The following is a 25851-nucleotide window of genomic DNA, read 5'->3' on the forward strand; positions in this document are numbered from 1 at the left end:
GTTTTGGTGTTCTTTGACCAACATTTCTGAAATGTTTGCCACTTGTGAAGGGACAAAATGAGAACAGGAATCTAACTGTTTAAAGGAGGCTGTCAAGGGACAGCATTTTCCAAGGCAGTAAAGATGTTTCATGTTAGTGTATTACTCTTAACTGACTGACTGCTCTCATCAAATATTCATTCAGGGTTGTTCTGAGCATTCCCAATCCCCCATACTCATCAAAGGTGCCAGAAACAAGATGAGGCCCTAAACTGTGTGTTTTTAAACTGGAAAGCTAATAATGGTCATGCTTTAAAAAAATGCAATATGAAAGGACTGAGATATACCTCCTCCTCATTTGTGTGTGTATGCATGCATGCAAGAGGGCAAGAAGTTATAGAGCTCACTGATTCTAGGGCAAAATCCTGCTGATCTTATCCTAGAAAAAGCCTCATCTGCTTTCTTAGAAATAAGAACTAATTCTCAAGGTTGATAGTTAAGACAGAAGTGTATAGGCATATGGCTGGGAGGGATGCTGGGAATACAGCCTATCAGTAAAAAGCCTGCATTTGCTAAGTTCATGTTCAGAGCAGCGTGAGCCATCAGAGCTCCCCTCAGCTGCTAACAGGAAATAACTGTGGTGACTGCAAGGTATCTGTAAATGCTGACTTCCAAATGTCTTTTGAAATTAATTGTTATCCTCAATATTCCACATGTGCTGCAGAGAAAAACACAATTCATACCCCATAGAGCTGCCATTCTAAATAACCTTTAAGGACTGATCACTAATTTATCCTTACAGCCCCTCTGCCACCCAAGTAAACATTGTTATTTCTCTTACCAGATAAAGATAATAAGAAACAGGGGTTCTAGACCCACAATAAAGCAGCATAGCTTTTAACCATTTTAGCTCAAAAGAATCAGTGTAGCCCAGCTGAACTTTCCCATCCACATATGGGTTTATGCTTTTGAAATTATGTGGTCACATTTCCAGTACTTTAAAATGTAATCAGGAATCATGGAATTTCTGTCACATGTATCTTGATGGTGTTTTTCAGTTATTCAGCACGGATGACTGAATTAACACAACTGAAAAATACACGTTCCTTGCTACAGGGCCAGAGGTTACAGGCCTAGAGGTTACAGACCACTCAGGGAGTCTAGATGAAAAGAACCCTGTATGTGTCTGGCCAGTGGAGTTTGTGTCTTCCTGTGCAGTTCAGTGTTGCCTGCCACAACATCCTCTGTAAACAGAGGAAGCAGTTAACATGCATTTAAAAATGCAGAGAAATGCAATTGTAAAGATGTGCGTTGATTGCTGCCAGCAGCTAAGCACTTATACAGGCTAACCCTAACTTCATCCTGGCCAGACCCAGTACAAAACAGAGGATGGAAACGCAGTGAAAGAAGAGAAGATATGAAGATATGGTAATAATAATAATATAACACATCCTCAAAGAGCTTGATAAGTTAATATGTGACTGAGAAACTGCTCTACTATGTGCATCTTTTTCAGCAAAATATACTCACAGATTTGTAGATTCACAAACATACATTTTGTATGTACACACAGAGGTGTGTGGATAACAGACACAGCCACAGAAACAGAAGCACATCATGCACTTATGAACACCTCACTTCAGTTTTAGCACCAGGATGTGTGAAGAGAGCTGTTCTCCCTTTCTACCCTGTGTGAACACCGGTGGAGTTGCAGAAAAAATATTTTTGAGTAAGCCCTGTGGCACAGCCATGCATTAGTGCAGGTAAAAAAACATCGGAGCCTTACCTCAAACTCCTGAATTATGGTAGCCAGTTGGGAATATTTAAGGCAAGTTTCATCTAGCAAAGCCAAATTCATATCAAACTGCATAATGTATGCTGTGTGGTGATTCAGCCTTGATTTTCTGGAGAGAAAAACATCAGCAACTTTCTGGTGTTCCTCCCTAAGGCCACAGAAAGAAAAGAAGCAGCAAATAAATAAATAAATATTAAAGAAGAGGAGCCATATTTCTTTCTCATTGTATTAGACCCACAGTGGCTAAGGACATTGTGCAGCCAAAGCCTAGGTTAAATGGCAGGAAAGAGGGAGTGCTTCACTGACATACTGGACAACAAAATGGGCTGCTGTAGGACAGGCACCATGAGGGGCTGATCCTTCGGCTGTGCCTTTGCCATGGCAGCACTGTGTGTCCGTAGTGGGAAGAATGGCACAGCTTCCGCTTCCCTGAACAGATCTTCCAACTGCTGCAGTGCTTTGAGCGCAGGTTGTGGGGGATAATATAACATCTTCAGTTGTAATATCGTATCTTCAGGTCTCCTTCGTTGCCCCCTTCTCAGCACTGCCCCACCGTCATCTGTCTCAGCACCCAGTTGCACAGTATTGAAATATTTACGAAGCACGTACAAGGAGAGAACAGGACAAAATCTGAGATCGCAAAAGAGTAATCATAGTTAAGAGAGGAACATGAGTTCCTGGGTGTGTCAGAGCAACAGAGTGTCTAGGGGAGCACAGGCACAGGGAAGGACTTACTGGAAGATTCGAGGGTGGTGGTGATCTGCGAACCTGTATGAGCGCAGCCCTGTACAATGTGTCATTCTATTGTGTTGGCAGCATTTGCAATACAGCCCTCTTTTTTCCTCAGTGCCACAGAGTAGTTCTGGACAGAATCCTAGGGCATTTCCAGTTGCGTCCCTTTTGTCTTAGGGAACAGGCAGCATGGTGCTAGATTAGGTCTGTGACTTCTTTAGGACACAACAAGTCATTTTAGATCCCAGCTGGAAACACCACTTCTGTTTCTGTTATGAGTATACAAATCATAAATCACTGATGAAATTTTTGGAGTCTTTCTGCCATTTGTAACAGTCCCTTGGTGAACATGAACCAATATACAGCTCCCTTTAGCCTTTCCTTTCCTTGTTGTGTGCAGGGCTGACAAGGAGAGCTGTGCGCTGCATTTAGGATTGTTACTGAAAAGTTCTCCTCATATAGTTGACTTCATTAACTGCTCAGTGGCAGTGCTGGTATAGTCAGTGACCACTGCCTCCTGGAGTCTAGCAGGGTGGAGGTGTGGGGCTGAACAGTCCATCATAAGCTGTGAGAGCCAGAGTAGTTCAGTCTAGGCCAGAGGCTGTGCTGGCTGCTGTAGGTTTAGTCAGCTTGGGTCTGCAGAAGTAATTTCTCTTAGACATTCTTATTGCAGCAGTTTGATAGACTAGCACCTAGCAGCCTGGTTTAAGTGAGAGGTCTCCTTAACTGAATGAATTTTGGAGCTTTGTTTGTCCTAGGCAGGGTCGTCTTATCTCATGGAAAGACCTCACCCTGTAAGGATGTTTGGCTTAGGTGGAGTCCCTCAGCAGGCTGACAGTGTCTGTTTGGCTTGGAAGCCTAGCCTGTGCAGAGCCCTGCCTTGGTGCTGGGATCAAGGGGGTGTCCCGTATCTGAGATCTACACAGTTGCTATGTAGATTTCTGCAATCAGATGATCTTCCTTAGGATCAGTTCTGATGTCTGATGTTCCTGCCTCCCATGGCATGAATCTGTGACCTTCAGGCCATGAGTGTGAAGCTGCTTGGTGATGACTATGAGCTGGCATCAGAGAATAATGCTATGGAGCAGGCTATCCTCACACTGACTGACAGCGCCATCTCGAAGTCATGGGCTGTGCACTGTGCAGATGTTTCAGTATTTGGTTTCTTAGCCTGACAGCCTCTACATTTACTTCCCACCTGCCTGTATGCAAAATCTGCCAAAGTAGTTCAGGTTCTTTCACCTCTGCTGGAATCCCATCCTCCCTGCTAGTGGGGTCAAGGGAACACTGATGAGTTCACCCACCTGCTGCAGAGGGTATATTAAGGCCATCAAGCCATGCCATTCCATACTTACCATTTAAGGACTCTTTCTTCCAGTTCTCTCAGGATGTCTTGGTGTAATTCATAAATTTCAGGGAGTTCACTTAAGCCCTGCTTGAGTGTAATTTCTTCCTGTTCCTTTTCATCTTCTTCTCCAAGAACTTTCAAGATACCTTCATAGAAATCCTGTGAACAGCAATACAGAAATCAGGCAAACAGACTTAAAATCTCTTTTCTGAAATTATGGTTACAATTTCTTGACTTCTAAACTATGCTTTCTAGGAATGGTAAGATATGCCATCAATAGAGATCAAGTGTGTGCAGTATAGCAAGGAGACCATAGCATATGTTTTCTTCCATCCATTAGTTCATACACATTTTCAGCTGAATTCCACAACGCTATCAACCCGAAATTGAATATTTCACCTCCCCAAGCCATCAGACCCTTATGCATACAATGAGTTTGGTATCTTTTTATTTACCTTGCCTTTTTTTCCTGCTTTTCTAGGTGTAGTTGGTCTCATTTTTATAGTGTTTCTTAACCAGAAGTGCAATTTTTAAAATTAAGGATGAGATTCTCCCATCACTTCATTGTGTCCAACAGCTTGACATGAAAAATATCAACATCTACATGTCTTGTGCTAAAATTTGCAACACTTGTCTCCAAATCTGAACTTAAAGAGAGGAAGAGGCTATGAATTTAAGCTAGGGAACAAGTAATTTTCCCTATGAAACCTGAGACCTTTTTTCCTCATCTTAGAAATTGTTTTGATCCTGAAGTGGTTTATAAACTACGTGGGCACAGGAGTAATTTCCTCTATATTAAAATGTAGCTGGATCTGGTAAATAATAGGGCACCTGTTTAAGAGTGGATACCAAAATGTTTCCCGAGCTTTGACTTGGAAGTGAGGAATAAGGACCTCTGTCTGAAACCTCACTGATAATTTGTATTAGATCCCTGGACATTAGAAAATCATCCCAACAGCACCCAGCAAATATTTGTGTGTAAAACATTGCTTGAAGTCTCCTTTATCCAGAGTTCTGGATGCTGAAATGTTTTCAGGTCAAAGCCTGATTCCTACAGAATCCACCTTCTCTTCTTCAGAGGAAGGAGCCTTTACTGGCACCTGGATACACTCAAGAGACTTTGGCGCCTGTGGTGACCTGGCCCTTTCCAGGTTCCTACCAGCCATTGCTGTTTCCCATGCCTGCTGCTGCCAGACACATCCCCTCTTCACAGGCAGTGGCTAGAGAAGCTCAGGCATTTAAAGCTGCCTGGGCTTTGTGGAGGTCTGAATACAAACTGTGGCAATGGGGTGCAAGGCAATGCACAACACAACAAGGCAGGAAAGCTGATGCTGTGCAGAGGTATAACTAACACTTTGCTGCTGAGTGGCATGAGGCAGGTTCCTAACCCGGGATTCTGGCTGCCTTTGCCAGGAGCTAGGGCACTGTAACCACATGGGTTATCTTCATAGCAGGATCTGGTATTCAAAAGCAGCAGCCTTCATTCAATAAAATTAAAAGGGTGTGATTTCAGCACCTGCTTCTTCAGTATTGCTACAAAGTAGAAGTAATTGAAAAGCATTAGTATGGTATGCAGTGTTTGCCTGAGGACGGTCCTGCAGAACTGTCACAGCTTTAATACTCCTCTATATTCCCTGTAAGGAGATGATTCTGTGTGTTCCTCAGGGTCAAGCTGGGCTCTTACTGTTGAATTGCCTGTTTCTGCTAGTCAGGTCTTCATGGGCAAAGTATCTGAATCTCAGTTTTTCTATGAAAATAAGTGAACAATTAGAAACCAAAATGCATCCCAGTCTGTGATGAGAGCAGAAACTGGGCATTCACATACAATTGCTTAGAAACTAATTCTGTGAGTGGCATTTCCAATCTTCTTCTGCATCCCAATAAGCCAGGAAGTACATGGAGTTTTTATTGCACATGATGAGGAAAAAAGGGGTGAGAGTGAAAACCAGAGTGAATAATCAAAACAACAGCTCAGTAGAAAGGCCACATTAACTGTGAGGTTTGAAAGCTCCTGATGACTTGTTTTGGTGCAGCAACTGCAGACTAGAAGATTGCAAAGCTTCCTTCCTTACAAAGTCACTATCTGTCCTTATCTGACCTTCCTTTCTTTTTTTTTTTTTTTTGTGTGAAGCTAAGGCTAGGGGATTGCAGCATTCTCTCTTTATTGCTAGCCTGCCTACATATGCTGTTTTTTTTCCAGCAAGTACCTCAAATCAGATATTGTTTTTAAATTCAGCATTAAAAATACTTGAATGGAGGCTTTGAAGCTGAATATACTTAGATTCACTGACTCTGAAGCCAAGAGGGACCATATTGATATGATACGATCTAGTGTGGTCTGGACTACTGACCAGACCACAAGACTTACTAGAATATAGCATTACTAGGAAATCAACCAACTTTGATTTAAGACAGAATCTACCACATGTTATGGAAACACTGCATCCTGAGAAAAAAAAAAAACAAACAAGTCCCAAAAGGGGCTTTTGGTGATCTCATGAAGGGTCAGGTAGCTCACAACCACATGCAAAGCCCAAGCATCTAGTCACAGCAGAGCTGGTTTTAAAGCCCTGGTTGCGTCCGGTCAGACTAAGGTAATCATACCAGCAGTTGTTCTTCCAGCAGGTTCTCACTGAGCTCTGCTTTAGCCCAAGATCTAGTGTGAAGGAAAGTTTTAGTGTCTGACCAGTTTGGCCAGATCCATGTTGTGAATGTATTTTTTCACATGCTACTCTGCAAAAAGTGAGTTATTATTAAACCCAAAGTTTTTTCAAAGATACATTAAAAACATTCTCTGCCTGCCCATAGAAGCCAATTCACCAGAAAAAATAAATGCAGCTGCTTTAACAATCGCTGAGAAGGTGATTCTGCTGGATGAGTTAATAGAAATGGCAGCTAGATTTTTCCATGCAGAGGCTATTTCCTGGCCTCCTACCCCACTGTATGTGATGTGGCCAAATGTGCTGTGAAAGGAAGCAGGGGCTTGATGAAAAAGAAACCTCTACGGTCGCACAGCAATTGAAAGATGCCAAGCTGTTTCTATCCAGCCCTGAACTAGGATGGGATGAGTATCTTCCTTTGTCAGGATCTAGTGATCATGAAACCTATTGCCAAAAAGTTGTATTCTCTTCCCTGAACCTTTAGGGACAATCTTATGAACTTCCCTGGGCCGTACTGGGATTTACCACAGCATTTTTTATGACTGGCTTCTGTCTAGTTAAGTTTTAGAAGTACATGGAGTAATTAAGGAGGAGTCTGAAAGAACTGATTTCCATGAAACTTGCTAATGTCCAGGTATGAGCAACTCAACAGAGTATGTTTCACTGGGGATCCATATTTTACATTAGATAGTCCACTTTAGTTTGATTAAATCAAGGTAGCTATATTGATTTTGGCATGCTGGGGATCTGTTTGGTATGACCATGTTCCTGCCGAAAGGTTCTATAACGAGCAGGAGAGCCTCTGTGCAAAGAACTTCAAAATTCCTCTCTCCTCACCAGTAGGAACTGACTCCGGGCAAGAGCAGATTTTAGTCTCCTCAGATTCATTCCTGACTTTTCTGTTGTAACACTATTAACCGCAATGTACACACTGGCTCACTATGAACTGGAATGACTGGAATATCTAACAGATACTAGACAAAAGGAAAGTCACACATACACTATGTTTTTTAGCAACTATGACAGATGAAGCATTTGTTTTCTGAAAAGACACTACAACTAGGTAAGAAAAAGATCATTATGACAATTTTCTTTTTGACTAACTCTGTCCTGGATAAAACAAGATCATAAAAGTTTCTGAACTAGTATTATTGCATTTCCTAATTATTTGGGTCTGAATTCCGCAACGTGTCCTGCCCCAGTAACATAAATAGTGCCAATGTTGTGCTATTCCATCTCCCTTTTTTTCTGGTGTGTGAGTGAGCCTATCTAACTACGTATTTCAGCCAGTGTACACTCCAGAGGCTTTCCAACCAACTAAGCCAGTCAATCTGTCTTCTGGATGCTTTTCCTCACTGAAAGGAATCTGCAGCCTTTCAAAGTCCTCAGTCATCGTAATTAATCCAGACTACGGAAAAGGAAAGAATCCAAAGGGTTCTTTCAGCTTATTGTGTCTAGGGAAGTGAATAGGTGTAGTAAGTTCACTGCTGATGTGCTTATGTAACCTATTATGTTACAGAAATGTCATCTTTTCCAAATGAACATTGAACAGCTCTGTATCTGTCCACTTTCCACCATAGCTGAGCAACAAGATTAACACTCCTTTCCCACAGCATCTCAGTGGATTTAATTAGTCATTAATTGCCTGCCCCTTTGATTATAATGAATTCTCAGATGAATTATTTAATTCCAGTTGCCTGGATAGCCAGCTTCCTAATGATTAATAAAAAACATGCAGCATAACAGTAGTCACTATAAACATCCACTAAGAAAAAAAATTATATCACTATGGAAAATGCTGAGTGCCTGGGAAGCCATTAATCAAATGCAAAGTGCTTTTGCACTCTCACTAACTCTAATCAATCATGGCACCTTAAGGTCTCCAAGTCTGTCACCCAAGCCCCATGTCTAAACACAGAACGTACCAAACACTGAGTCCATACAATTCCCTGCTGGGTCAAAACTTTCTTAGAACAGAAGCATGAACTGAAGTTGTTTAGTTCAAGGCTCTGGCATGATGGCCACAGAGCTCATCCTGGGGTATATGAGCATACAGATCTCATTCCTGTCTTATGCCTAGACCTGCACCAGTGTTTGTGTGTGCATGTGGAAGCGTAACCCAAGCTGGCTAGGTGACACAGAAGGTTAGCAACTGTGCTATAAAAATATATTGTTGAACATAAAACTTTCCGTTACCTTTTGGGCACCCATAAATAAGCACTTTACAGCCATCCAATGGCCAAATCCCTAAGATCCCTGAATTAAACCCTACAAATAATTAAGTGGAACAAAGAGGATGAAAACCCATAGCCACAAAGGTTGGTTTGTTTTTTTTTCCTCCTTTTGTTTGTGTACATCATTATCACACAGAAGTTACATTTTTTCCCCCCAAGAATGCCTCTGAAGAACTTCTGTTCTCTGCTGGAAATGGGGACTGTAACCTGCAGCCTGTTATAAGGGCATGAGACAAGGAGGAATCTGGGGTTAGTTTCAACAAGATCTTATGGTTTATGTGGAGCACTGCCTAACTGTCACATGCTTGGCTCTTGGAGTAGAATTTGATACCCTCTGTGAGGTGATGAAGCTCACTGTAGGGTGCTGGGATATGAGATACTTTAGAGATGCTAGCAGTGCCTGACAATGCTAAGAGGAAACAGTGATTCCAGGAGAGTTTTGGAAAAAAAAGATTTCGATACCTGGCTCAGGGCTACAGACGGGTAACCCAATTTACCAATTTATACCAACCACAGGTCTGACTTCTAGTGCTATCATGGCTGAATCAGCTTCCCTGCTTATACCTCTACTCTGTGTTAAAGAACAGGAAAGGACTGATGGGTGATTAAATTCACCTAGGATATTCCTACAGTTTTCAAAGAGAATTCTGGTTGGAGAGATGTGTGAGTTTCCATTAGGGAACGAAGCTAAGGAAAAAAAAATAAATAAAAAGGGAGTGTACAGAGCAGATGCATTAGTGGAAAACTGTGGCCATTTTTCTGCCTCAGTCCCCAGGGGGGGATACTGGCACTTCAGTTGCAGAAATCATGTCTGCACACAGCATATACACCTTCCTCACACCACAACTCCCACCTGGCATCCGGACTCCTATACTTTTCAATAAATAATGAAACATACATGCATCCAAAAATCATTTTGCATGTATTTCTAGAATTGTAATTGCTTCCCAAGTCGAGTTGATATTTTAATGAACTGATAATACTGGGAAGTAAGCATATTTGACCCTTTGTGAGTGGGCCAGGGAGGACAACAGGAAATCTTACTGCAGTCCAAACTTCATACAACTGAAGTCTACACTGATTGCATAAAATGGTGCAGGCTTTTACAACCACTTTCACTTCTAAAATGAAGGTGGATTCAACAGATACTGCATATTGCAGGATCCAGGGCTCTTTTGGACATCTAGGCATTGCACCTGAGGGGAGGGCGAAGAGTTCAAAGGGGGAGAAAAGTCTCCATATTAAATCTGAATGCAGGCACGAAATGCTGTACAGTATGCTGTGAGCCAAGCCTGACTTACGGGTGGTTCTTGGAGGCATCTTCATTACGGCCAGCAGCCTCTCTCCTAATGATCAGAGTGAAATTGGCACCCCTGAATTAAAAAGGAGCACATCTCCTGTAGCAGAGTGAGTGACCCTTGATCTGCACTTAGCAGTGATCTTTCCATATTGCTCATTACTGAGCTCAGCAGAAACAATGCCAGATGAACAGCAGAAAATACTATCACAGCAGACACAATTAGTCTCTTATCCTGCCATTGCAGGGTACAATTTAGGTCAGGAACCCTGACCTCAACACACATTTGCATGCAGTCAAATGCGCACATTCATCCAAAACACTGCAAATGAGTTTCAGAACTGGCAAGCTGCAGAGTGTGCATTGCGAATACTATGTCAGTGGGGCTTGTTACCAGAGAATTGTCCTGATGCCAAATGTGCTAGTGTGACTTCCCTCTCCTTTAAGAGATAACAGATTATCTGAAAGCTATTTTTGCTCAGCATTCCCACTGCAGAAGCTCCCTGGTTGATACGTAGCTATTTTCCCACTGCCAATGAAGACAACAATGAATAAATAAATGAGAAAAAAACCCAGCCTACTGTTAGTGAGGGCAGGCTATTCTTTTGTAATAGTGCATCTTTAGGCTTTTGTAAGAGCTTCAGAGGGTCTAACAGCCAGCTAGCTCTTCATTTAGCCAGCATACTCCATTCGCTAAAGCATTTAATTAGGAAAGTAATGACTTGATTGGTCCAGCAGAACTTTGAACATCATCCAAGCAATTCACAGTAGTAAAAAAGCCTCAGCCAATCATTCACTGGAAGTGTAAATAATTAGAAAGATGGAGTTCTGTTTTGTCTAACATGTAATAGTGGCTCCTAAATTAGATGCTTATTTTTTGTTCTTGAGAATGCGCTGCCCACAAGAATTCTGAAAGTAGAATTTAATCAGTGAACCTAACTTCATAAAAATTTGCATTTAGATACCTTTGAGTTAGTGACTTGAGCACTCAGATGATTTTGTTCTTTTTTACTTTCTAAGATTTATTTTGCAGTTAGAAGCCTTGGGATGCGCAGTGCAGGGTTCGATCCCAAACTGCTCCAAAGGCTGGACAACCATCACATGTTTTATCTATTCATATCATATTCATATCCATATCTTCAAATGCTGAGGAAGCATAAATCTGGGTCTTGGTGTTTCTAAGAACTGTGGCCCATTTTTATGAGGAAAATGCAAACCAGGAAACAGGATCAACTTTCTTCAAACAGGGAGGTGTTGAGGCTGGTGTTTTTTCAGTGCAGAGCTGTCCTTTTAGGTATCTTAATTCAACAAATGCCTTAGAGAGAAGTTATAATGACTTCAAAGGCTTTATGCACAAAAAAGGTAATTTTATGTACAAACGTCAAAGACAAAATAAACGTGAACATGGTATACTATCAAGCAAATGCTTGATCCCATACAGGCTGGGATCCTGAGGCAATCTGAGTCACAGTAAGTTTGATTTGTGTGCATCTAGTAAAGTCATTTGAAACAGACTGGCTGAAGGAAAGCAAATAAACCAGATGCCTGGTCCTCAAAGGTGATGTGTGAAAGATGTGGCTGAGAAAGCAACCTGCAGCATTTTCATTCAGGAGCCAGCAGTAAGAAAAAGATGACAAGTGCAGCCTGCATTACTGGGGAAGAAAAATAGGAAAAAGAATGAAAAAGTTTGAGGATTAAATGATCCTGAAAGAAATACAAAGACTCATCAAGTTTGGAAAACTAAATTGTGAGCACCAAGAGATCAGAGACTTGGACAGCAACGCCCTGCCAGTCCCATCTGCTCAGTCTAGAATGAGTTCTTAACTCCCTGCTCCAGAGAACTGCATTACCTCTGAGTAGGGCAAATTACAGCTAACCCTTTAGATTATTATCACTACTACCACACCAACTGATACCAAGTTTGTGAGCTAACACAACGTTTCCGCTCTTTCAGTTCAATAGTAGAGTGGGTGTATGGAAATGTCATCATTTTGGCAATCAATCAATTTATTAAAGTCTCCGCGGAAAGGCCAAACAGATTCTGTTATGCTGAATGAACAGCAGCTCCAGCCAAGACTGGAAATGAGATGGGAAACTGCTCCTGCTGTGGGCTTAAGAAAAGCCTTTTTTTCCTTTCTGGGGTGTGGTTTAGTTCCTTGCCTTTCTTACCAACGTGTGGGTTTATATAAGAAGATGAGACTTGAGACTTGAAGATGAGCATTTAGAAACTGTTTTCTTGAGAAAGTTGGTGATGGGAAACGGAGAGAAATGTTTGCCTGAGCTGAGATATGCTGTTGAGAAAGCCTTGGGTCCTCACTGGCTGTGAATGGGGTGTTGTACCTTGAGGGCAGTTTGGTGACTCTGTGGTCACTGGTGGTTGCTTCTGGCATCTGCCAGTGGGACCTTTGTCAACAGCGAGTGCACAGCGAAGCACAATTTTTTGCTGGTGTGACTATTGCTAACTCTATTCAAATAGGCAAAAAGGAGTAATTAGTTCATTGTAACTTTTTGCACTATGACAGTATTGAAAAGCCTCAGTTAGGCAATAATACCCCTGTAGTCTGAGGGACTTACATATACTAAAATTGGTAAAGGTTTCTCTAGATTTCTGGAATAATACACTGGGTAACAGGTGAATATAAAGATCTAACAGTAGTTGGGGTGGGGAAGGTAACAGTGCTGGGACTGTGGCTTTCTAGATTGAACATGACTGTAACAGAGAAACCTGCAGTTTACTCTGAATGCCACTGCAGTGTGTGGCTATTGTGCAGACAGCAGCCTATAGCAGTAGAGTTGGGGTATGCTAGGGCTTTAGGCACCCAATAAAACACAGAAATGAGACCTCTGATCCTGTTCCCATAAAGATCGTGGATCTCTTCTAAACTAAGGAATGCCTGAACTAGCAGTCAAGTGTGAAAACAGACTGGCTGTTCCTCTCTTCTCCCTCAGTCTCTAACCCAGATGCCATTCATATGTACACCCTCACTACTTAGAAAGCCAACTCATAGAAACAATTAAATCTCATTTGAGAAACTTGCTTGTTGACTCTGCTGAAAAAAACGTCCAGTAGCTCCTAAAGGAGTGTATGCATTTGGTGATGGGGCAAGGATACTTTTCCAATGCAGAAGAAAATCATTAATCAAAATTGTGCACTCAAAATCTTATCCTAAAATTGATGCAGAACTTTCTGAACTTTGTAACTTGAGACAATGGGAACTGGGACAGGGAAAGTGAAGAGCACATGGTTACAGTGATTCTGACATTTCACAACCTGTAAGTGGCTTAACTTCACAAACCAATACATTCATTTAAGGGTTTACTTTAGGCCCATCTCTTATTTTAATTTGAAATTCTAACTCCTCTTTTGGTGTTCTAACTTTCATAATTAAGGAAATAATGAACATATGCAAAACACTTATAAGATCCCTCTACTCCAGTGGGATGTGCAGGCAGGGAAACAAAATCCCGGCAAAATAGGATTCAGTGGAATATTCCGTTACAGGACTGAAACATATATAACAACCAAACAAGTGCTTCCAGTTAAAACTGATGACTGACAGAAACAGAAGAACTTGCCCAGTCATAGGAGTGCTATTACCAGTATCTTTTCGCTGATAAATTAACCAGCTGATCCAAACCTAATGATTAAGTATGATTAAAACAGAGCCAATTTCCCTCATGCCTTAAAAACTTTATTCCAGGACTTGTAAGCCAAGCTCCATATAATGTTACTTATTTTCTGTAATAAACATTTCTGTGTAGAAAGTGTCTGAGTTCCCCAACAGGAAAGCAGGGAGTAGTTACACTTTTGAGTCAAGACAGGAAAACTCTCTTGGTTTTATTCTCTTGTATCTTTGAGCCAACTCTGGAGCACTGCAGCAGATAAAATTAGCAACCCAACAGAGTTTTTCCCTAACTAACCTATGAGCTGTAATTTTTATGAAGATTCTTTTTATTAGGGATTACCAACAGTTTGTAGTCCTTCCAGCTGGAAGGGAGAAGGATGCACTTGTGTTCATAAGTGTTTCTAAACTAAAAAATTTTTGCAAAGATATACACCAGAATCCCTGTCCCATGTTAAAGTTGTCAACTTGGAAAAGAGAGCAAAAATGACATTTCTTGTTCCTTCCAAATGATTTCTACAGGCAGAAAATAGGATTATTGTGAAAATGCATAAATTACTCATTTATGCACATAGCCTCAGAGCCAAATTCACCACACACAGATATTCCAGAGGAAGGAGAAAAGGACAAAGTCAGTCCTGAAGGGACTGGGAAAGTCCTGAATCATGCGTTTCCTGGCCCAGCAACAGCATAGGCAAGGCAGCCTGACACTAACATGATGTTATAGCAGCCATGAGGGTGTGCAGCCATTCATGCTGTGGCTAAAGGCACTGAAGTGCATTGCAAGATTTTGATCTATATATTGAAGATTTTTTTCAGGCCATGTTTGTGAGCCACTTTTATCTTCTAGAGATATATGGAAAATGCTAGGATATAATGCAAAGGAGAGGCCTCTCCTAGACACCTCCACTAAATACAGTGCACTGTGTACACACCGTAGTTCAGCCCTGCATTTACATGCTGTCCATAATCTACCAAAGTACAAATGTACTTGGAAATGGAAAATTAAATACAGTAAGAATGTTTTGATTGGATGCATCTAATGAAGATGCAGAGTGGCTAATTCTCTCTGTGCATGGTAATCTCCTGTGTGTGTATTTCTCTTCTATTTTGATTAGGAAGCTGGCAGAGGCTCTTATCTCTTTTTTTTCTTGATGACATTTTTGGAAATCTTAATTTCCGTGAGGAATTCTGTGGGTGTTCTTAATGATCAGAAGCCCCATAGTCCACAGGTGAAAAAACCACCCTGGCTTCCCCAGGGGACAATGGATAACTACAACTATGTCTCACTAGTGTCAAATAATGTGTTTGGCTGTGCAGAAATCAGAGGAAAGCCAGGATAGATAAGACAAATGGCTAGGCTGGTTATCACTAATTTATCAAAATACCGGTAGACTCCAGCTAAGCAGCTAAGTCCCTTGAAGTGTTTAGTTCCCAGCTGACCAGCTTGGCGGTTTCTGATTTGTTGGAATGCAATCGTCTGCAAAGTGTTTGTCACATTTAAGGCTGCTCTCCTGCCTGTGCTGCCCAAGCCTGAGAAGGCTCTTCAGCTTTGGCTGCTTCCTTGAGAGGCACAATGAGGAAGCAGCAATACAATGCTGACCTCATTACCTTTTTCTCCATCAGAGTTCCTATCCACTGTGGGTGGTTGGGGTGTCCTCCAAGGACAACCTGGGGCTACTTTTTGCCTTCTCGGGGAATTTCTTTCCAAGCAGCAGTAGGCATTCTTTGTGTGGTGGCTATTAATTACCTACTGCCTTGCAACTAACAGCCAAGAAAGATGCTGAGAGTGAGGCTACCTAGTCTGTGCAGCAGTCTCCAGGGAAGCAGTGGCAGCTCTGCTAAAGAGACACAAAGTCTTCTGGGACAAAGCCACCAGTGGGGTTATACCATGCAAGAGCTCTCTATCAGGCACTACAAGTGATTCTTTGTGTGTGTTCCCCCATGAGTTTCTGAGACCAGATTCTGTATTTTGCCCATGGTAACCACCGGTGTCACGGTGTGGATATCCAGGCCATGCTGGATATTACTGATATTGCATTATCAGAAAAATGCTTAAAAGGAAGCAGAGTGAATCCATTCAAACCAAATGCCCACGCTTCATAGCTCGGTTCCTATCTGTTTCTCTCAGAAGAAAGCAGGTTCACCCCTGTTTATCACCATTTCCTTCTCTGTATGAGGCTTATTCTGCATCTTACACCAGTCTCAGAGCTCCAGCAAGCACTGATGGTCAACACTTTTCCCCATGAATGACAAATGCTAGATTTGAGGATCTGTACCAAGAGCAGATTAGTGGCAGACATATTCCTTTGCAATGGTTCACAGTAAGTCATTCCTCCTCAAATTCACCTCAGTCCCTTCAATGGTTTTATGTCTTCTAAATTGCAGCTAAGTAAAAGGGCAATTAGGTTTCAGTGATTAAAATTATTTACTTACCATATGTAACAGCTGGAGCATCTCCACATATCTGGGGAAAGAGATAAACTTTTATTAATTGCTGTCAAACCAGTACTGAAGGGTGGAATGCATGGCTTCACTTTTAGGAGAATAATAGATAGGTTGTAACAATGAACTCACACTTTTTCTGAAGACATCAGCTCCTGGGCAATGAGGTAAGCTCTGGACTGGCCTTCTTTCTGTCAACAGCAAAAAAATAGAGACAATTAAGACATGTCTCATTCCAAGAAGTAAAGCAGTGTTAGAGAGCACTTTGAACTGACATATTCCTTCAGTAAAAATAGTGACCAGGCTTTTATTCTTTGTTTTTCAGTGTCTGGCATCCTGGAGTCCTTTCCATGACAGGGCGTTTCCACAATTCAAATACTAGTAATATAGTACAATATAATAGCTGCTAAGGCAGATGTCAAGTTTGAATAACTTGTTCTTATTGAAGGAGAGAAATTTTTCTGTTGATTTTTACAGGTCCAAAATTTGTCAGAGAAGCAGAAAGTGCTTAGCTTTGAATAGGCTAGCTTCATGGCTGTTGAGACTCATACCATATGTTTGATACTCTTAATTACATGGAAAAGGGAGTTCTTGATCCAAATGGTAATTTTCCAAACGGTTCTGACTGCTGTGAGACCTGTGGAAGCAAATGGGGCAAAAAGGGCTTTATTGCATGATAAACAAAATGTCTAAGCTAAATGGCCATAAATATCTCCAGAAAGCAAACAGTTCACTACTCTAGCAGACAATATTGTTTGAAATCTCAGTGGCATCTACTTAACTGGTAGGCATCTCAGAAGACACAGAAAACTGTGAAAGCAGTGAAGTATATGGCTCTGAGGTGGAAGTGACTAATTAGGGTATTTTGCTCCTATTTCATGACTCATCCTTATGGTAAGAAATAACCAAGCATGGAAAGATTTACTGAAAGGAATCTAATGGGAAAACTTTGGCTTATTTAGCAGTGGTGAAGTAGGGAACTAAAACAGTAGTCTAGTAGTAGTAAAGAAAATCTGCCCTCGGTGACCTAAAGTGGACTCAGGGGAGATGAGTTCAGCAGCCAGGCTTCATGACATTGTTTGCCAGACCAGGTATGCTGGAAACCCATTGCTTACAGATCCTGCTTCTGAAAGCCTACTCAGGAGAGACTGGGACTTACAGATACGATGCAATCCCTTGGTATAACAGTCAGGTGGGAAGTTTGTGCTGTATTTCCTCCACAAATTCTGCATGAGGTGGCTGCTAGGGGTCAGGGAACACAAAGCTGAATTGGGACGCCTCATTAAAAGTATTGATAGGACCCCAAATCCAAATTCAGGTTCCCACAAATGCTGACTTCCCAAATCACACTTGATAGATCAGATACACAATTGGAATTTACATAGCAGATCTGAGCAGTAAAAAATGTCTAAGCCAGTTCAAGCTAAATGCATTATAGACTTTTTACTCTCTGTCCCTCCTCCTCATTAGCATTCCCTTGGGATGCAGGTGTTCTGGCACGCAAGAGAAGTATCTGAGTTGCTCAATGTCCCATTCCATCATCACGGTTAACCATCTGCCACCTTTTGTATCTATAGAGGGATCAACTTCTGGATTTCAGGATTTTCTTTCCCTCTCAAAGTTTCTGGTTCATTCTGCCTGCAGTGAGCTGCAAACAGTGTAGGAAAGAATGAAACATTCCCTGAAGTGCTGGAAGCTGAAATTCAGTCATGTGGATACTTGGAGTGTAAAAAACCCAGTAGCAAGGTCAACTGAAACATAATCTAAGCAATTTCACTGCCCAACATCTGTAAATTAAGAGAGGAATATGTGACGGAACAGAAGTTACATTTTTAAGATTCCTCTGGTTTTAATAACTTTAGATATTCATTACAAAAGCAAGGAATTCAAGTATCAACAAGTGAATTCACCGCTGCCTGTTTCAGAGGAACCAAAGGCCAGTCAAAGCATGTTGCAAATAGATATCAGTATTGACTGCGCACATAAGCAAAGGAAAGGCTTCTGTTTCTAAGTAGAGACTAAAGATCCCTTGCTACTCCGTGAGTTTTCACCCTGGGGGTGACAGACTCCAAGGAGAATTGCGATCTGATCAATAGTGAATGTGAGCGAAAAAGTCCTTGAACCCTGATGATGATGGGTTAAATGAATGAGGCTTCATGTATAGAAAATGAACAGTGTCACAGTGATGTATTTTTCATCTTTAGTTTATTTCTGTGTACTTTTACTGGGAGGCAACCGAAGATTGCAAGAGCCAAAGGAAATATAGTGAATTATTCATCAGTCTCAGATGTCTAATCCATCTCTGCTTTAGCACCAGGAGTCTGAGGGTATGTCCCCTAGTGCTTTGTTCCTTTTAGCTGATGGGTGCCAAAGAGCATGCTTTGACCCACTTAGTTTTGGAGAACTACACTACAGTTAATAGAGTGCACTAGAAAGATCTTACATTTTTTCCTTAGTTTTACTTTCCTGCTGGGAGCAAATATTTGATTACCCCTTTCCCCCTGGTTCCACTTTGTGAACACCTCTTGAAGGTCATGATGTGACTCTCCTGGTTGTCCCAACTGCTATAGGAACACACTAGAGGCACTGAGTTTTCTATTCTCTCTCATTTTCTCTACACAGGCATAGCAGAGCAAATGAAAGGAGGTGTGTTTCTGAGTTATCTGGCCCAGTGCTGGCTGCCCAACACGTCCTCTGTGGACAAGCCTGGCTCTGCAGTGCCAAGAAGGAGAGTGCATTTCCCCAGCAGGCCAGGCCCACTTTGCCTTTGCATACACACATTGTCACACTCTGTAATTCCTCTTATGATTAATATGTCTTAGCCAAGAGACAAAACACAGGGACCCCAGTGTCACATGGCCTGTCTAGGGCGAGTTTGAGACAGTGTCTCTAGGCGTTGCCTGTCTTGTGTTATTTAATTACTGTTTGTTTAACCAGGAAATGAACTCTCAGATTGACGACAGTGTCCGGAGACAGACTTCTGGGAATAGGGGACAGAGGGGGTGCAGATCCCTCAAGCATCAAGTTTCTGAAACAAAGTTCAAGTGATTATTATAACACTGCCAAACTGCCACCTTTTTAGTAATCTTTCCTCCCTGCCGCCAGTTTTGTGCCCAGCCTTGTGGTGTGGTTCCCTCCTAGTTCCCACCTAAGAAACTGCACTCCAGACCTCACTGCATGCCTCTGTTTAGCAGATGGAGGCCATGCAGCCATGTGAGGACCCTTGGTTTTCTGCTTCACTGAGTTTTCTTGTCTCATAGCTTCATTGCCCCATCCTCCCCAAAACCAAATGCTTAATAAAGTTCTTGCAATATACTATATAAAATTACAGTATATAACTGAAATATCTCCCCATTCTTTCCACTCTGAAAAACATGCTGATGCCAGGAAGGTCAAACACAAAAGCACTTTAACCAGGTTAGGAGCTTGTGTAGTTGCTGCAGCTCAGCTGATCACCATAACTTGTGAAGCAAAGGTGATACTGTGCAACCATCTCTCCATTGGATAACAAACTAAGCCCTACAGCACTCCTCCAAATGGAGGAGTTTACTGATGGAAAAGTAAGACCTAGAGATGATTTGTGATTTGCTCAGAGTTTCTTCTTCTCCAACAGCTGGTGTTTCCCAATGTATAATGAGGCACACCACCACCAGAAAGCTTTTGTTTAGAACAATAAAGACCTAAAAGCCTGCAGCTCTTTACAGAGCATACATGCAAGCACAACTGAAGTTATGTACTACTCTTAGGTAGTTCAAACTGAGAAACTTTAGGTTGCGTGTCCCTTTTGTGCCTTCTGATAGATTAAACATTTAGGCTGAGAAGGGGCATGTAGTGAACAGTGGAGAAAGGTGGCTAATGGCCCATGCTGAGTCTGCTAATGTGGCACTTCACTGTTGCAGAATTCCCTTCTCTGTGTGGTAGTGATCCCATTAAGGTAGGGATGACATCTCTGCACTGAGTCATTTATATGCTCTGGCTTTGTTCTGAGCAATGCCAGGGCATCTGACATGGGCCCCAACAGGCCATGCTTTGATTAGATGGTACTTTGGTGACAGTGCTAGCCACTCTCCTCTGAGCCCAGCGCCAGCTCTCAGTTGTGCAGACCCAGCTGTTTGCACGACCTTGATCAGAATCAGATTGGTCTCCTGAATTGTGGGACTAGGGGTCAATCTACCTCCATGGGGCTGGAATAGGCCTAAGAGCAGCAGAAGTAGATCACAGAACAGTTCACTAAAACTGAAGCATTAGTACTGTGCAAGCCACTCATCTGGAGTAGTGAGGGAGTAACCCTTTGCATTTCAAAAGCAGGGTAACTAGTCAAATCATAGAAGCAGCAGCTCCATTCTTTTGTCTGCCAGTGGTTTGCCACGCTGACATGGACAAACTGCATCTCTTTGTGCACTTTCCTATGTGTGTGTCTTATTTCACAGGCTGCTCAGGGTGGGTGCAGTGTAGCTAGATGGTGCCCAGCACAAGAGCACTACTGTTATAATCAGAGGCTGACAGCAGTTTATAAGCTTCACCCCCTGAGATGACTAACTTCATAATGCCTCTTTTGTAATTACTATGAACTATGTAGCAGTTCACAGTGATGTCACAGTGGTGCCAACAGTAAACTGAGGCATTACAAGAACAAGTGACTTTTTCAGGCTGCCTCTGTGAATCAGTGAGAGAGAAGGAAAAGCAGTCCACATCTCCTGTCTCCCAGGCCCCTTCCTTGAAGTGCTAGATTGTCGCTCTCCTGGGGAATCTGTGTAATTATATAAATCAAGAGCTGTTGTCCCTTGAAAGGCATCTGAATTAGGTGCTTCCTCAAGGCAAACAAATCTGTCACACATTCCCAACTCCAGCACGTTTCAGTTGTGTGCGTGTGTTTGTGTGCACGCACGCATGCATGTGTGTGTGTTTTAATATGTAAAGGTTAAAGGTTTGCAAAACAGAATGATTAATGGAGTCTGGAAACCAAGCCCACTCGGTGGAAATGGATAAGGAGCAGCAAAGGCAGTTTTATGTACTGCTGCCATGACACAGTAACTGCGCAGCTTGTTGTGAGACCTTTGTGGTTAAGCTTAGTGTTCCCTGTTTGTGTGGGGCACAGGTCCCCTCCATCTGCCATACTGGGTTGCTGCCTCCCTTTTCAACCGCTGCCTTTTATTTTGATACCCAGGAGAAGGATGGAGCATCTTACCTCCAGTGCTGCCTTCTGACAAGTACAGCATAAAGGATCCTTTCTGTATGAAATTCCCGTTCATGTACCTCCGCTCAGCACACCACCATATAATGGTAATGAGCACCCCTCCAGTCTGGCTAGGATTAGATGTATTAAACCTAAAGGCCTGAATGACTAGCCAGAATGCTCTGGGTTTTCATTGGCATAAAATCCAGCCACATCTAGTCTGAATTCCCTTTCTTTTACATCATTTTGCTCTGGTTACATGCCATTCACCTCACAACAGACTGCCACATTTTGCCACCAGGGTAAGATTGCATCTCTCCTATGCTGGCTGTATACAGTTCCTTGAAACACATTGCTAGTTTTAGGCTAAACTTGACAGTATTTGCATACAGATTGGTTTACTTGTAGATTTCCTATACAGTTAACTGGCAGACAGATCTGTGTTCTGGATGAAAGAAATGTCATTATGTTCCAGCTATGGCTTTATTACTTGTCCTAGAATTTGTATTAATTTATTTCCTGAGTGCTTTATAGACTGTAATTCTTACAGGAATTCACCCAGATTAATCACATTCTTTTCTTATTATTCTTCTGAGATTCCCTTCAGTTCTTCAGATCAAACTCCCTCCTGTGTTTACAGACTGGTTTAAGAGAGCATTTTAATTGTTCCTTTGCCTAGTGGCTTAATGTAGGGTTTGCTATATGTCATTCCTAACTATAAGAGAGTTCTCAAAATAGGTGATGTTGCTACAATATTCCTAGCACCCTGTTTACCGACCCACTGCTTCCTCCTTCCAAAGGCACCCCATAAAGGAAGACTCAGCCTCTTATTACTGTGGTGCAAATTGTTCAATTGATCACACTGTAAATGCCTTCCATTGACTATTGGGGTTATTTTTAAGCCTGTTAGTTTGTTTGATCAGCATACCTTTAGCATGTGTGTGACAATCTGGATCAAGCAGTGTGATGGAAATAGCTCTTGAAGCCTAGTCCAAGGTAACATGTTTTATAGTGTTGTTACAGGACTGTCTGCATGGCTCCCTGCAAGATGCTGGAAAAATGAATTCTTAAATTGGCGGAGGGGTCTCTGCCCCTTACCCATCCCCACAGAACCCAAAACCTGTGCTTCATCTCCATGTATTTCTTCAGAAAATTTTCACACCACCATGGGGCCTCTGTTGCATCTCCCTGCTGTGGTTTGTCCCACAGGTGTTTGCCCTTCCCCAAGCCTAACCTAATTCCCCAAGTAGAGCTGTTAATGTAGTGATAGGAAGGCAGATGCATTCCTAATACTATCATCTCAGCGAATCCCCACAATGAACCTAAAGGCTAGCACCTAGCTTTCTGCCTTGCCTGCAAATTTGATCTCTAATCTGCATCAGATGTTTTTTTCTCTTCTCTGGATCCAGCATAAAAATCACTCCTCCTTGCTGGGTCCTTATCTTCAGCCAGATGGAGAGCTAGGTGTGATAAAAGAATTGTCTTTGGGCTCCCTTCAGTTTCATAACAATTGGAGGTTGTAGAAGGTTAGTGACAGAAGGGATCAATTGGCCACAAGATCCAGTCCTAAAAAATACCTACAGGAAAGGAATCGACTGAAGACTCTTGCTTCAAGATTCTGACACTAAAGTGAGAGGCACAACCTATGGAGGGGTAGCTGATGATCCAGCATACGCAGCATCTTCCTCAAAGTACCGGCAATTCAAAAATTCAACTCAGATCATAACCAGCAATAGGTGAAACCTACCAGCATGTGTTGATTCTAGTCCATTTCAAACCATGAAGCTGAGCTTCTCAAAAGTAGACTTTGAAGATTATATTGTCCCTATTTCTGATCTTCTTTTTAAAACTGGAAATTCTGAGACTGCTACAAAACCCAAGTTGTGCCAAAGGGAACTCAGTTTGAAGCTGGTGTCTAGTCAAATCTGAACTATTTAGCTCATTTCCCCTTTAATTCCTTTAATGCTCATTAGCTAGCTGGGTCCAAGATGGATTTATCAGTTTTTAGCAGTAAAAAACAGTCACGAAGTTCAGGTCTGAATCCAGCTCAGTGATGAGATGAAAAATCTGGGGTTCTGCATCCTGGACTTCGAGCATTTGTCTAGTGAGTGAAGGTTCAGAGATAGGAGATAAAGAGAAAGTCCTTATTTTATTTGATACAAGTTTTTTGTTCCTAGCTGGAACCTCTAATTGCAATTTTTTTTTTTGGTAGGCAGCTCAGATGCCATCATATAACCTTGAGAGCCTAGTACAGAAAAGCCATGTGTCACTTTCTGATAAATTGGGAGGGATTTGATTAAATGAACATATATAAAAGACACATGAATGAGAGATGGCCGAGGAGCTCTTCTAAATTAGCTTAGCAGGAGGAAAAAAAAAGAGCGAATCTCCATCACTAGTGTAAGTGAAGGGCATCGCATTTTATAATATAACCAAGTAGAATCGCAAAGGTTAAGAAAACTTACAGCATTCCCTGCATCTCAGTTCTCTGGGTTGTTATCATATGCCAGCAGACTGAAGAGAAGGAATTAAAGTGCTTATTTAACCAGAAAGAATGAATTTTCACTGTTAGTCTCATACAGAAGATTCAAAACGACCAGGTGACTTCTGATGGCAAATGCTCAGCTTCTCAGGGTCTGAGGTACTCCCAGTGGAATAAAGGCAAAAATTTGAAACCCACCTCCTATTTTACATTTTTACACCTGCCCCATTCCAAATAGGTTTTTAGTAATAAAAATTCCTGGAACACAATAGAGATGAAAGCCCCTCTTTGTTTGCTCTTTAAAATAAAGCTGACAATATAAAAAATGCCTCAACATAGATTATTTGCTATGATTCAAATTGTTTACAGAACAGGGGTTCCAGCAGCGCCTAAAAATTTCTCTACACTCATGTGAATCTGGTTCCCAGGAAAGCATGGATTCAAAGGAGACAAGCTGTTGAAACAATAGTAGGAAATGTGTGTACAAAGCTAGTTTTTTAAATTATATTAACTTATAAAAATGAGCCTGAAAAAGAAACATCAAGAAAAAATTCTGCTGCAAACTGGAAGTCTTGCTGTTCTCCAGCCAGCAGGCTAGAAGAAAGCAGATGAGAAAAACCAAAGCATGCTGCTTGCATTTTGGTACAGGAATTCATTCATGACAGTGAAAGGCAGCAGGTAGAATCCAGCTCAATGCAAATGAAAATCATATATCTGAACGCAGGGTGAAGATTTTATCATTTAGGCTGTTTCTTGCCTTTATTTAAACTAAGTTTCTCTGAGGAGGAGAAAACCAGAAATCAAACCAACAAACCCTAGAAGGTTATTTTTTTGCATATGCCTTTTTAAAAATCAAAATTCAGCTCTTAGTAGGCCAGCCCCAAACAGTTGTTTTAACAAGATTAGCTCATTTCAAAATCCATGGTACTATTTTTGACATCCAGACCAACATGTCTCTGCCAGTTTTCCCTAAGTGACAGTGCTTCTGAACTCTTTCATATTGTACAGCCACTCTGTGTTGTCCTGAGGATTTTGCTTCAAGGGATACATCACTTAATTGGGGAGCTGGACAAGTTCTTTGTGCTTTGTCATTGTAGAGACAGGTTTTGACAGGGCAGGTAATGTTCTCTTGGCACCCAGAAGATTTGCATGAGAAGACAGTGAAAGGAGGTGGGAGCAGTTGGGTAGGAAAACCAGTCCTCTGTAAAGACACCAGTGCTTTCTGATACAGGAGCTGTGGACAGATGGAATTTATCCTGTTCACTCTTAATTACAGTGAACTGGAAGCCCTTGTCTCTGACAGAGAATCTGCAATGTGGGCTGCGTGAGACCTTGGAAGATTTCCGTATCACTATTACTCTGTGGCTGGCATGGGCAAAAGGCAACAGTTAAATATATTGCATCCTTCATGTCAGAACCCTGCACTGATTGTTTTCCCTAAGAAATTGGGTCTTCCCTGGCCATCTTTTGATGACTGCTTCACACAGCCTGCAGAAGTGACACTGAGGCTCTTACAGAGCAGCAAGAGAGTCCTGGTGCTACATGGCCTCTGACTGCCCAGATCAGGTGTCTCCTTGAACAGACTGGGTCCTGGGGACAGCTGAGACACACAGGGTTTGACAGGATGGTTCCCAGGACGCCCTTAGTCTGTCTAAAGTGATGCCTGCCCCACGGAGACTGCAAGGACAAAGACACTGAAAGGTGTCTCAGTGCCACTTCTCATCTCTAGATCTTTTCTTGGTCTCACACACAAGCACAGCCCCCGACTTGGCTTACTAAGCACGTGGCTTATCCAGGCATGAAATTACTGCTGCTCCAGCCTCTTCTTAGAGTCTGTAGCTAGAGCCCAGTAGATTGCAGAGTGGCTAACCTTCCTACAGCCAGAATTACAACAGGCAGATCAGATTACATCTACTTTCCTGGCCTGCTTCTTGGCAGGGTAAATAGCCACATGCACTAATTCATCAGCCAGCTTGGAAATACGGCCTGTACTCAGAGGGAGCTGTTTTAAGATAGATTCCCAGGAACTTCTGGAAGTCTGGTCCTGTGTACTGTGATCCTTGCTGACAATTAGCTTGGG

General features: G+C 42.0%; 1 protein-coding gene across 1 annotated transcript in view; it reads right to left on the bottom strand.

The window, feature by feature from the left end:
* Window positions 1–1765: 1765 nt before the first annotated feature.
* The window catches only part of LOC104164161 (FYVE, RhoGEF and PH domain-containing protein 5-like), a gene marked incomplete at its 3' end in the record, with an annotated part of 57629 nt that continues 33543 nt past the window's right edge, over window positions 1766–25851 (bottom strand). The window contains exons 4-7 of the mRNA XM_009703408.1: window positions 16246–16304; window positions 16105–16135; window positions 3862–4013; window positions 1766–1922 (exon numbers count right to left, since the gene is read on the bottom strand). Of these exons, the coding sequence (XP_009701710.1) occupies window positions 1766–1922; window positions 3862–4013; window positions 16105–16135; window positions 16246–16304 (399 nt within the window). The remainder of the gene's footprint in view (window positions 1923–3861; window positions 4014–16104; window positions 16136–16245; window positions 16305–25851) is intronic.

The sequence above is a fragment of the Cariama cristata genome, unplaced genomic scaffold, assembly GCF_000690535.1.
Source record: "Cariama cristata isolate BGI_N322 unplaced genomic scaffold, ASM69053v1 scaffold11587, whole genome shotgun sequence".
Lineage (NCBI taxonomy): Eukaryota > Metazoa > Chordata > Aves > Cariamiformes > Cariamidae > Cariama > Cariama cristata.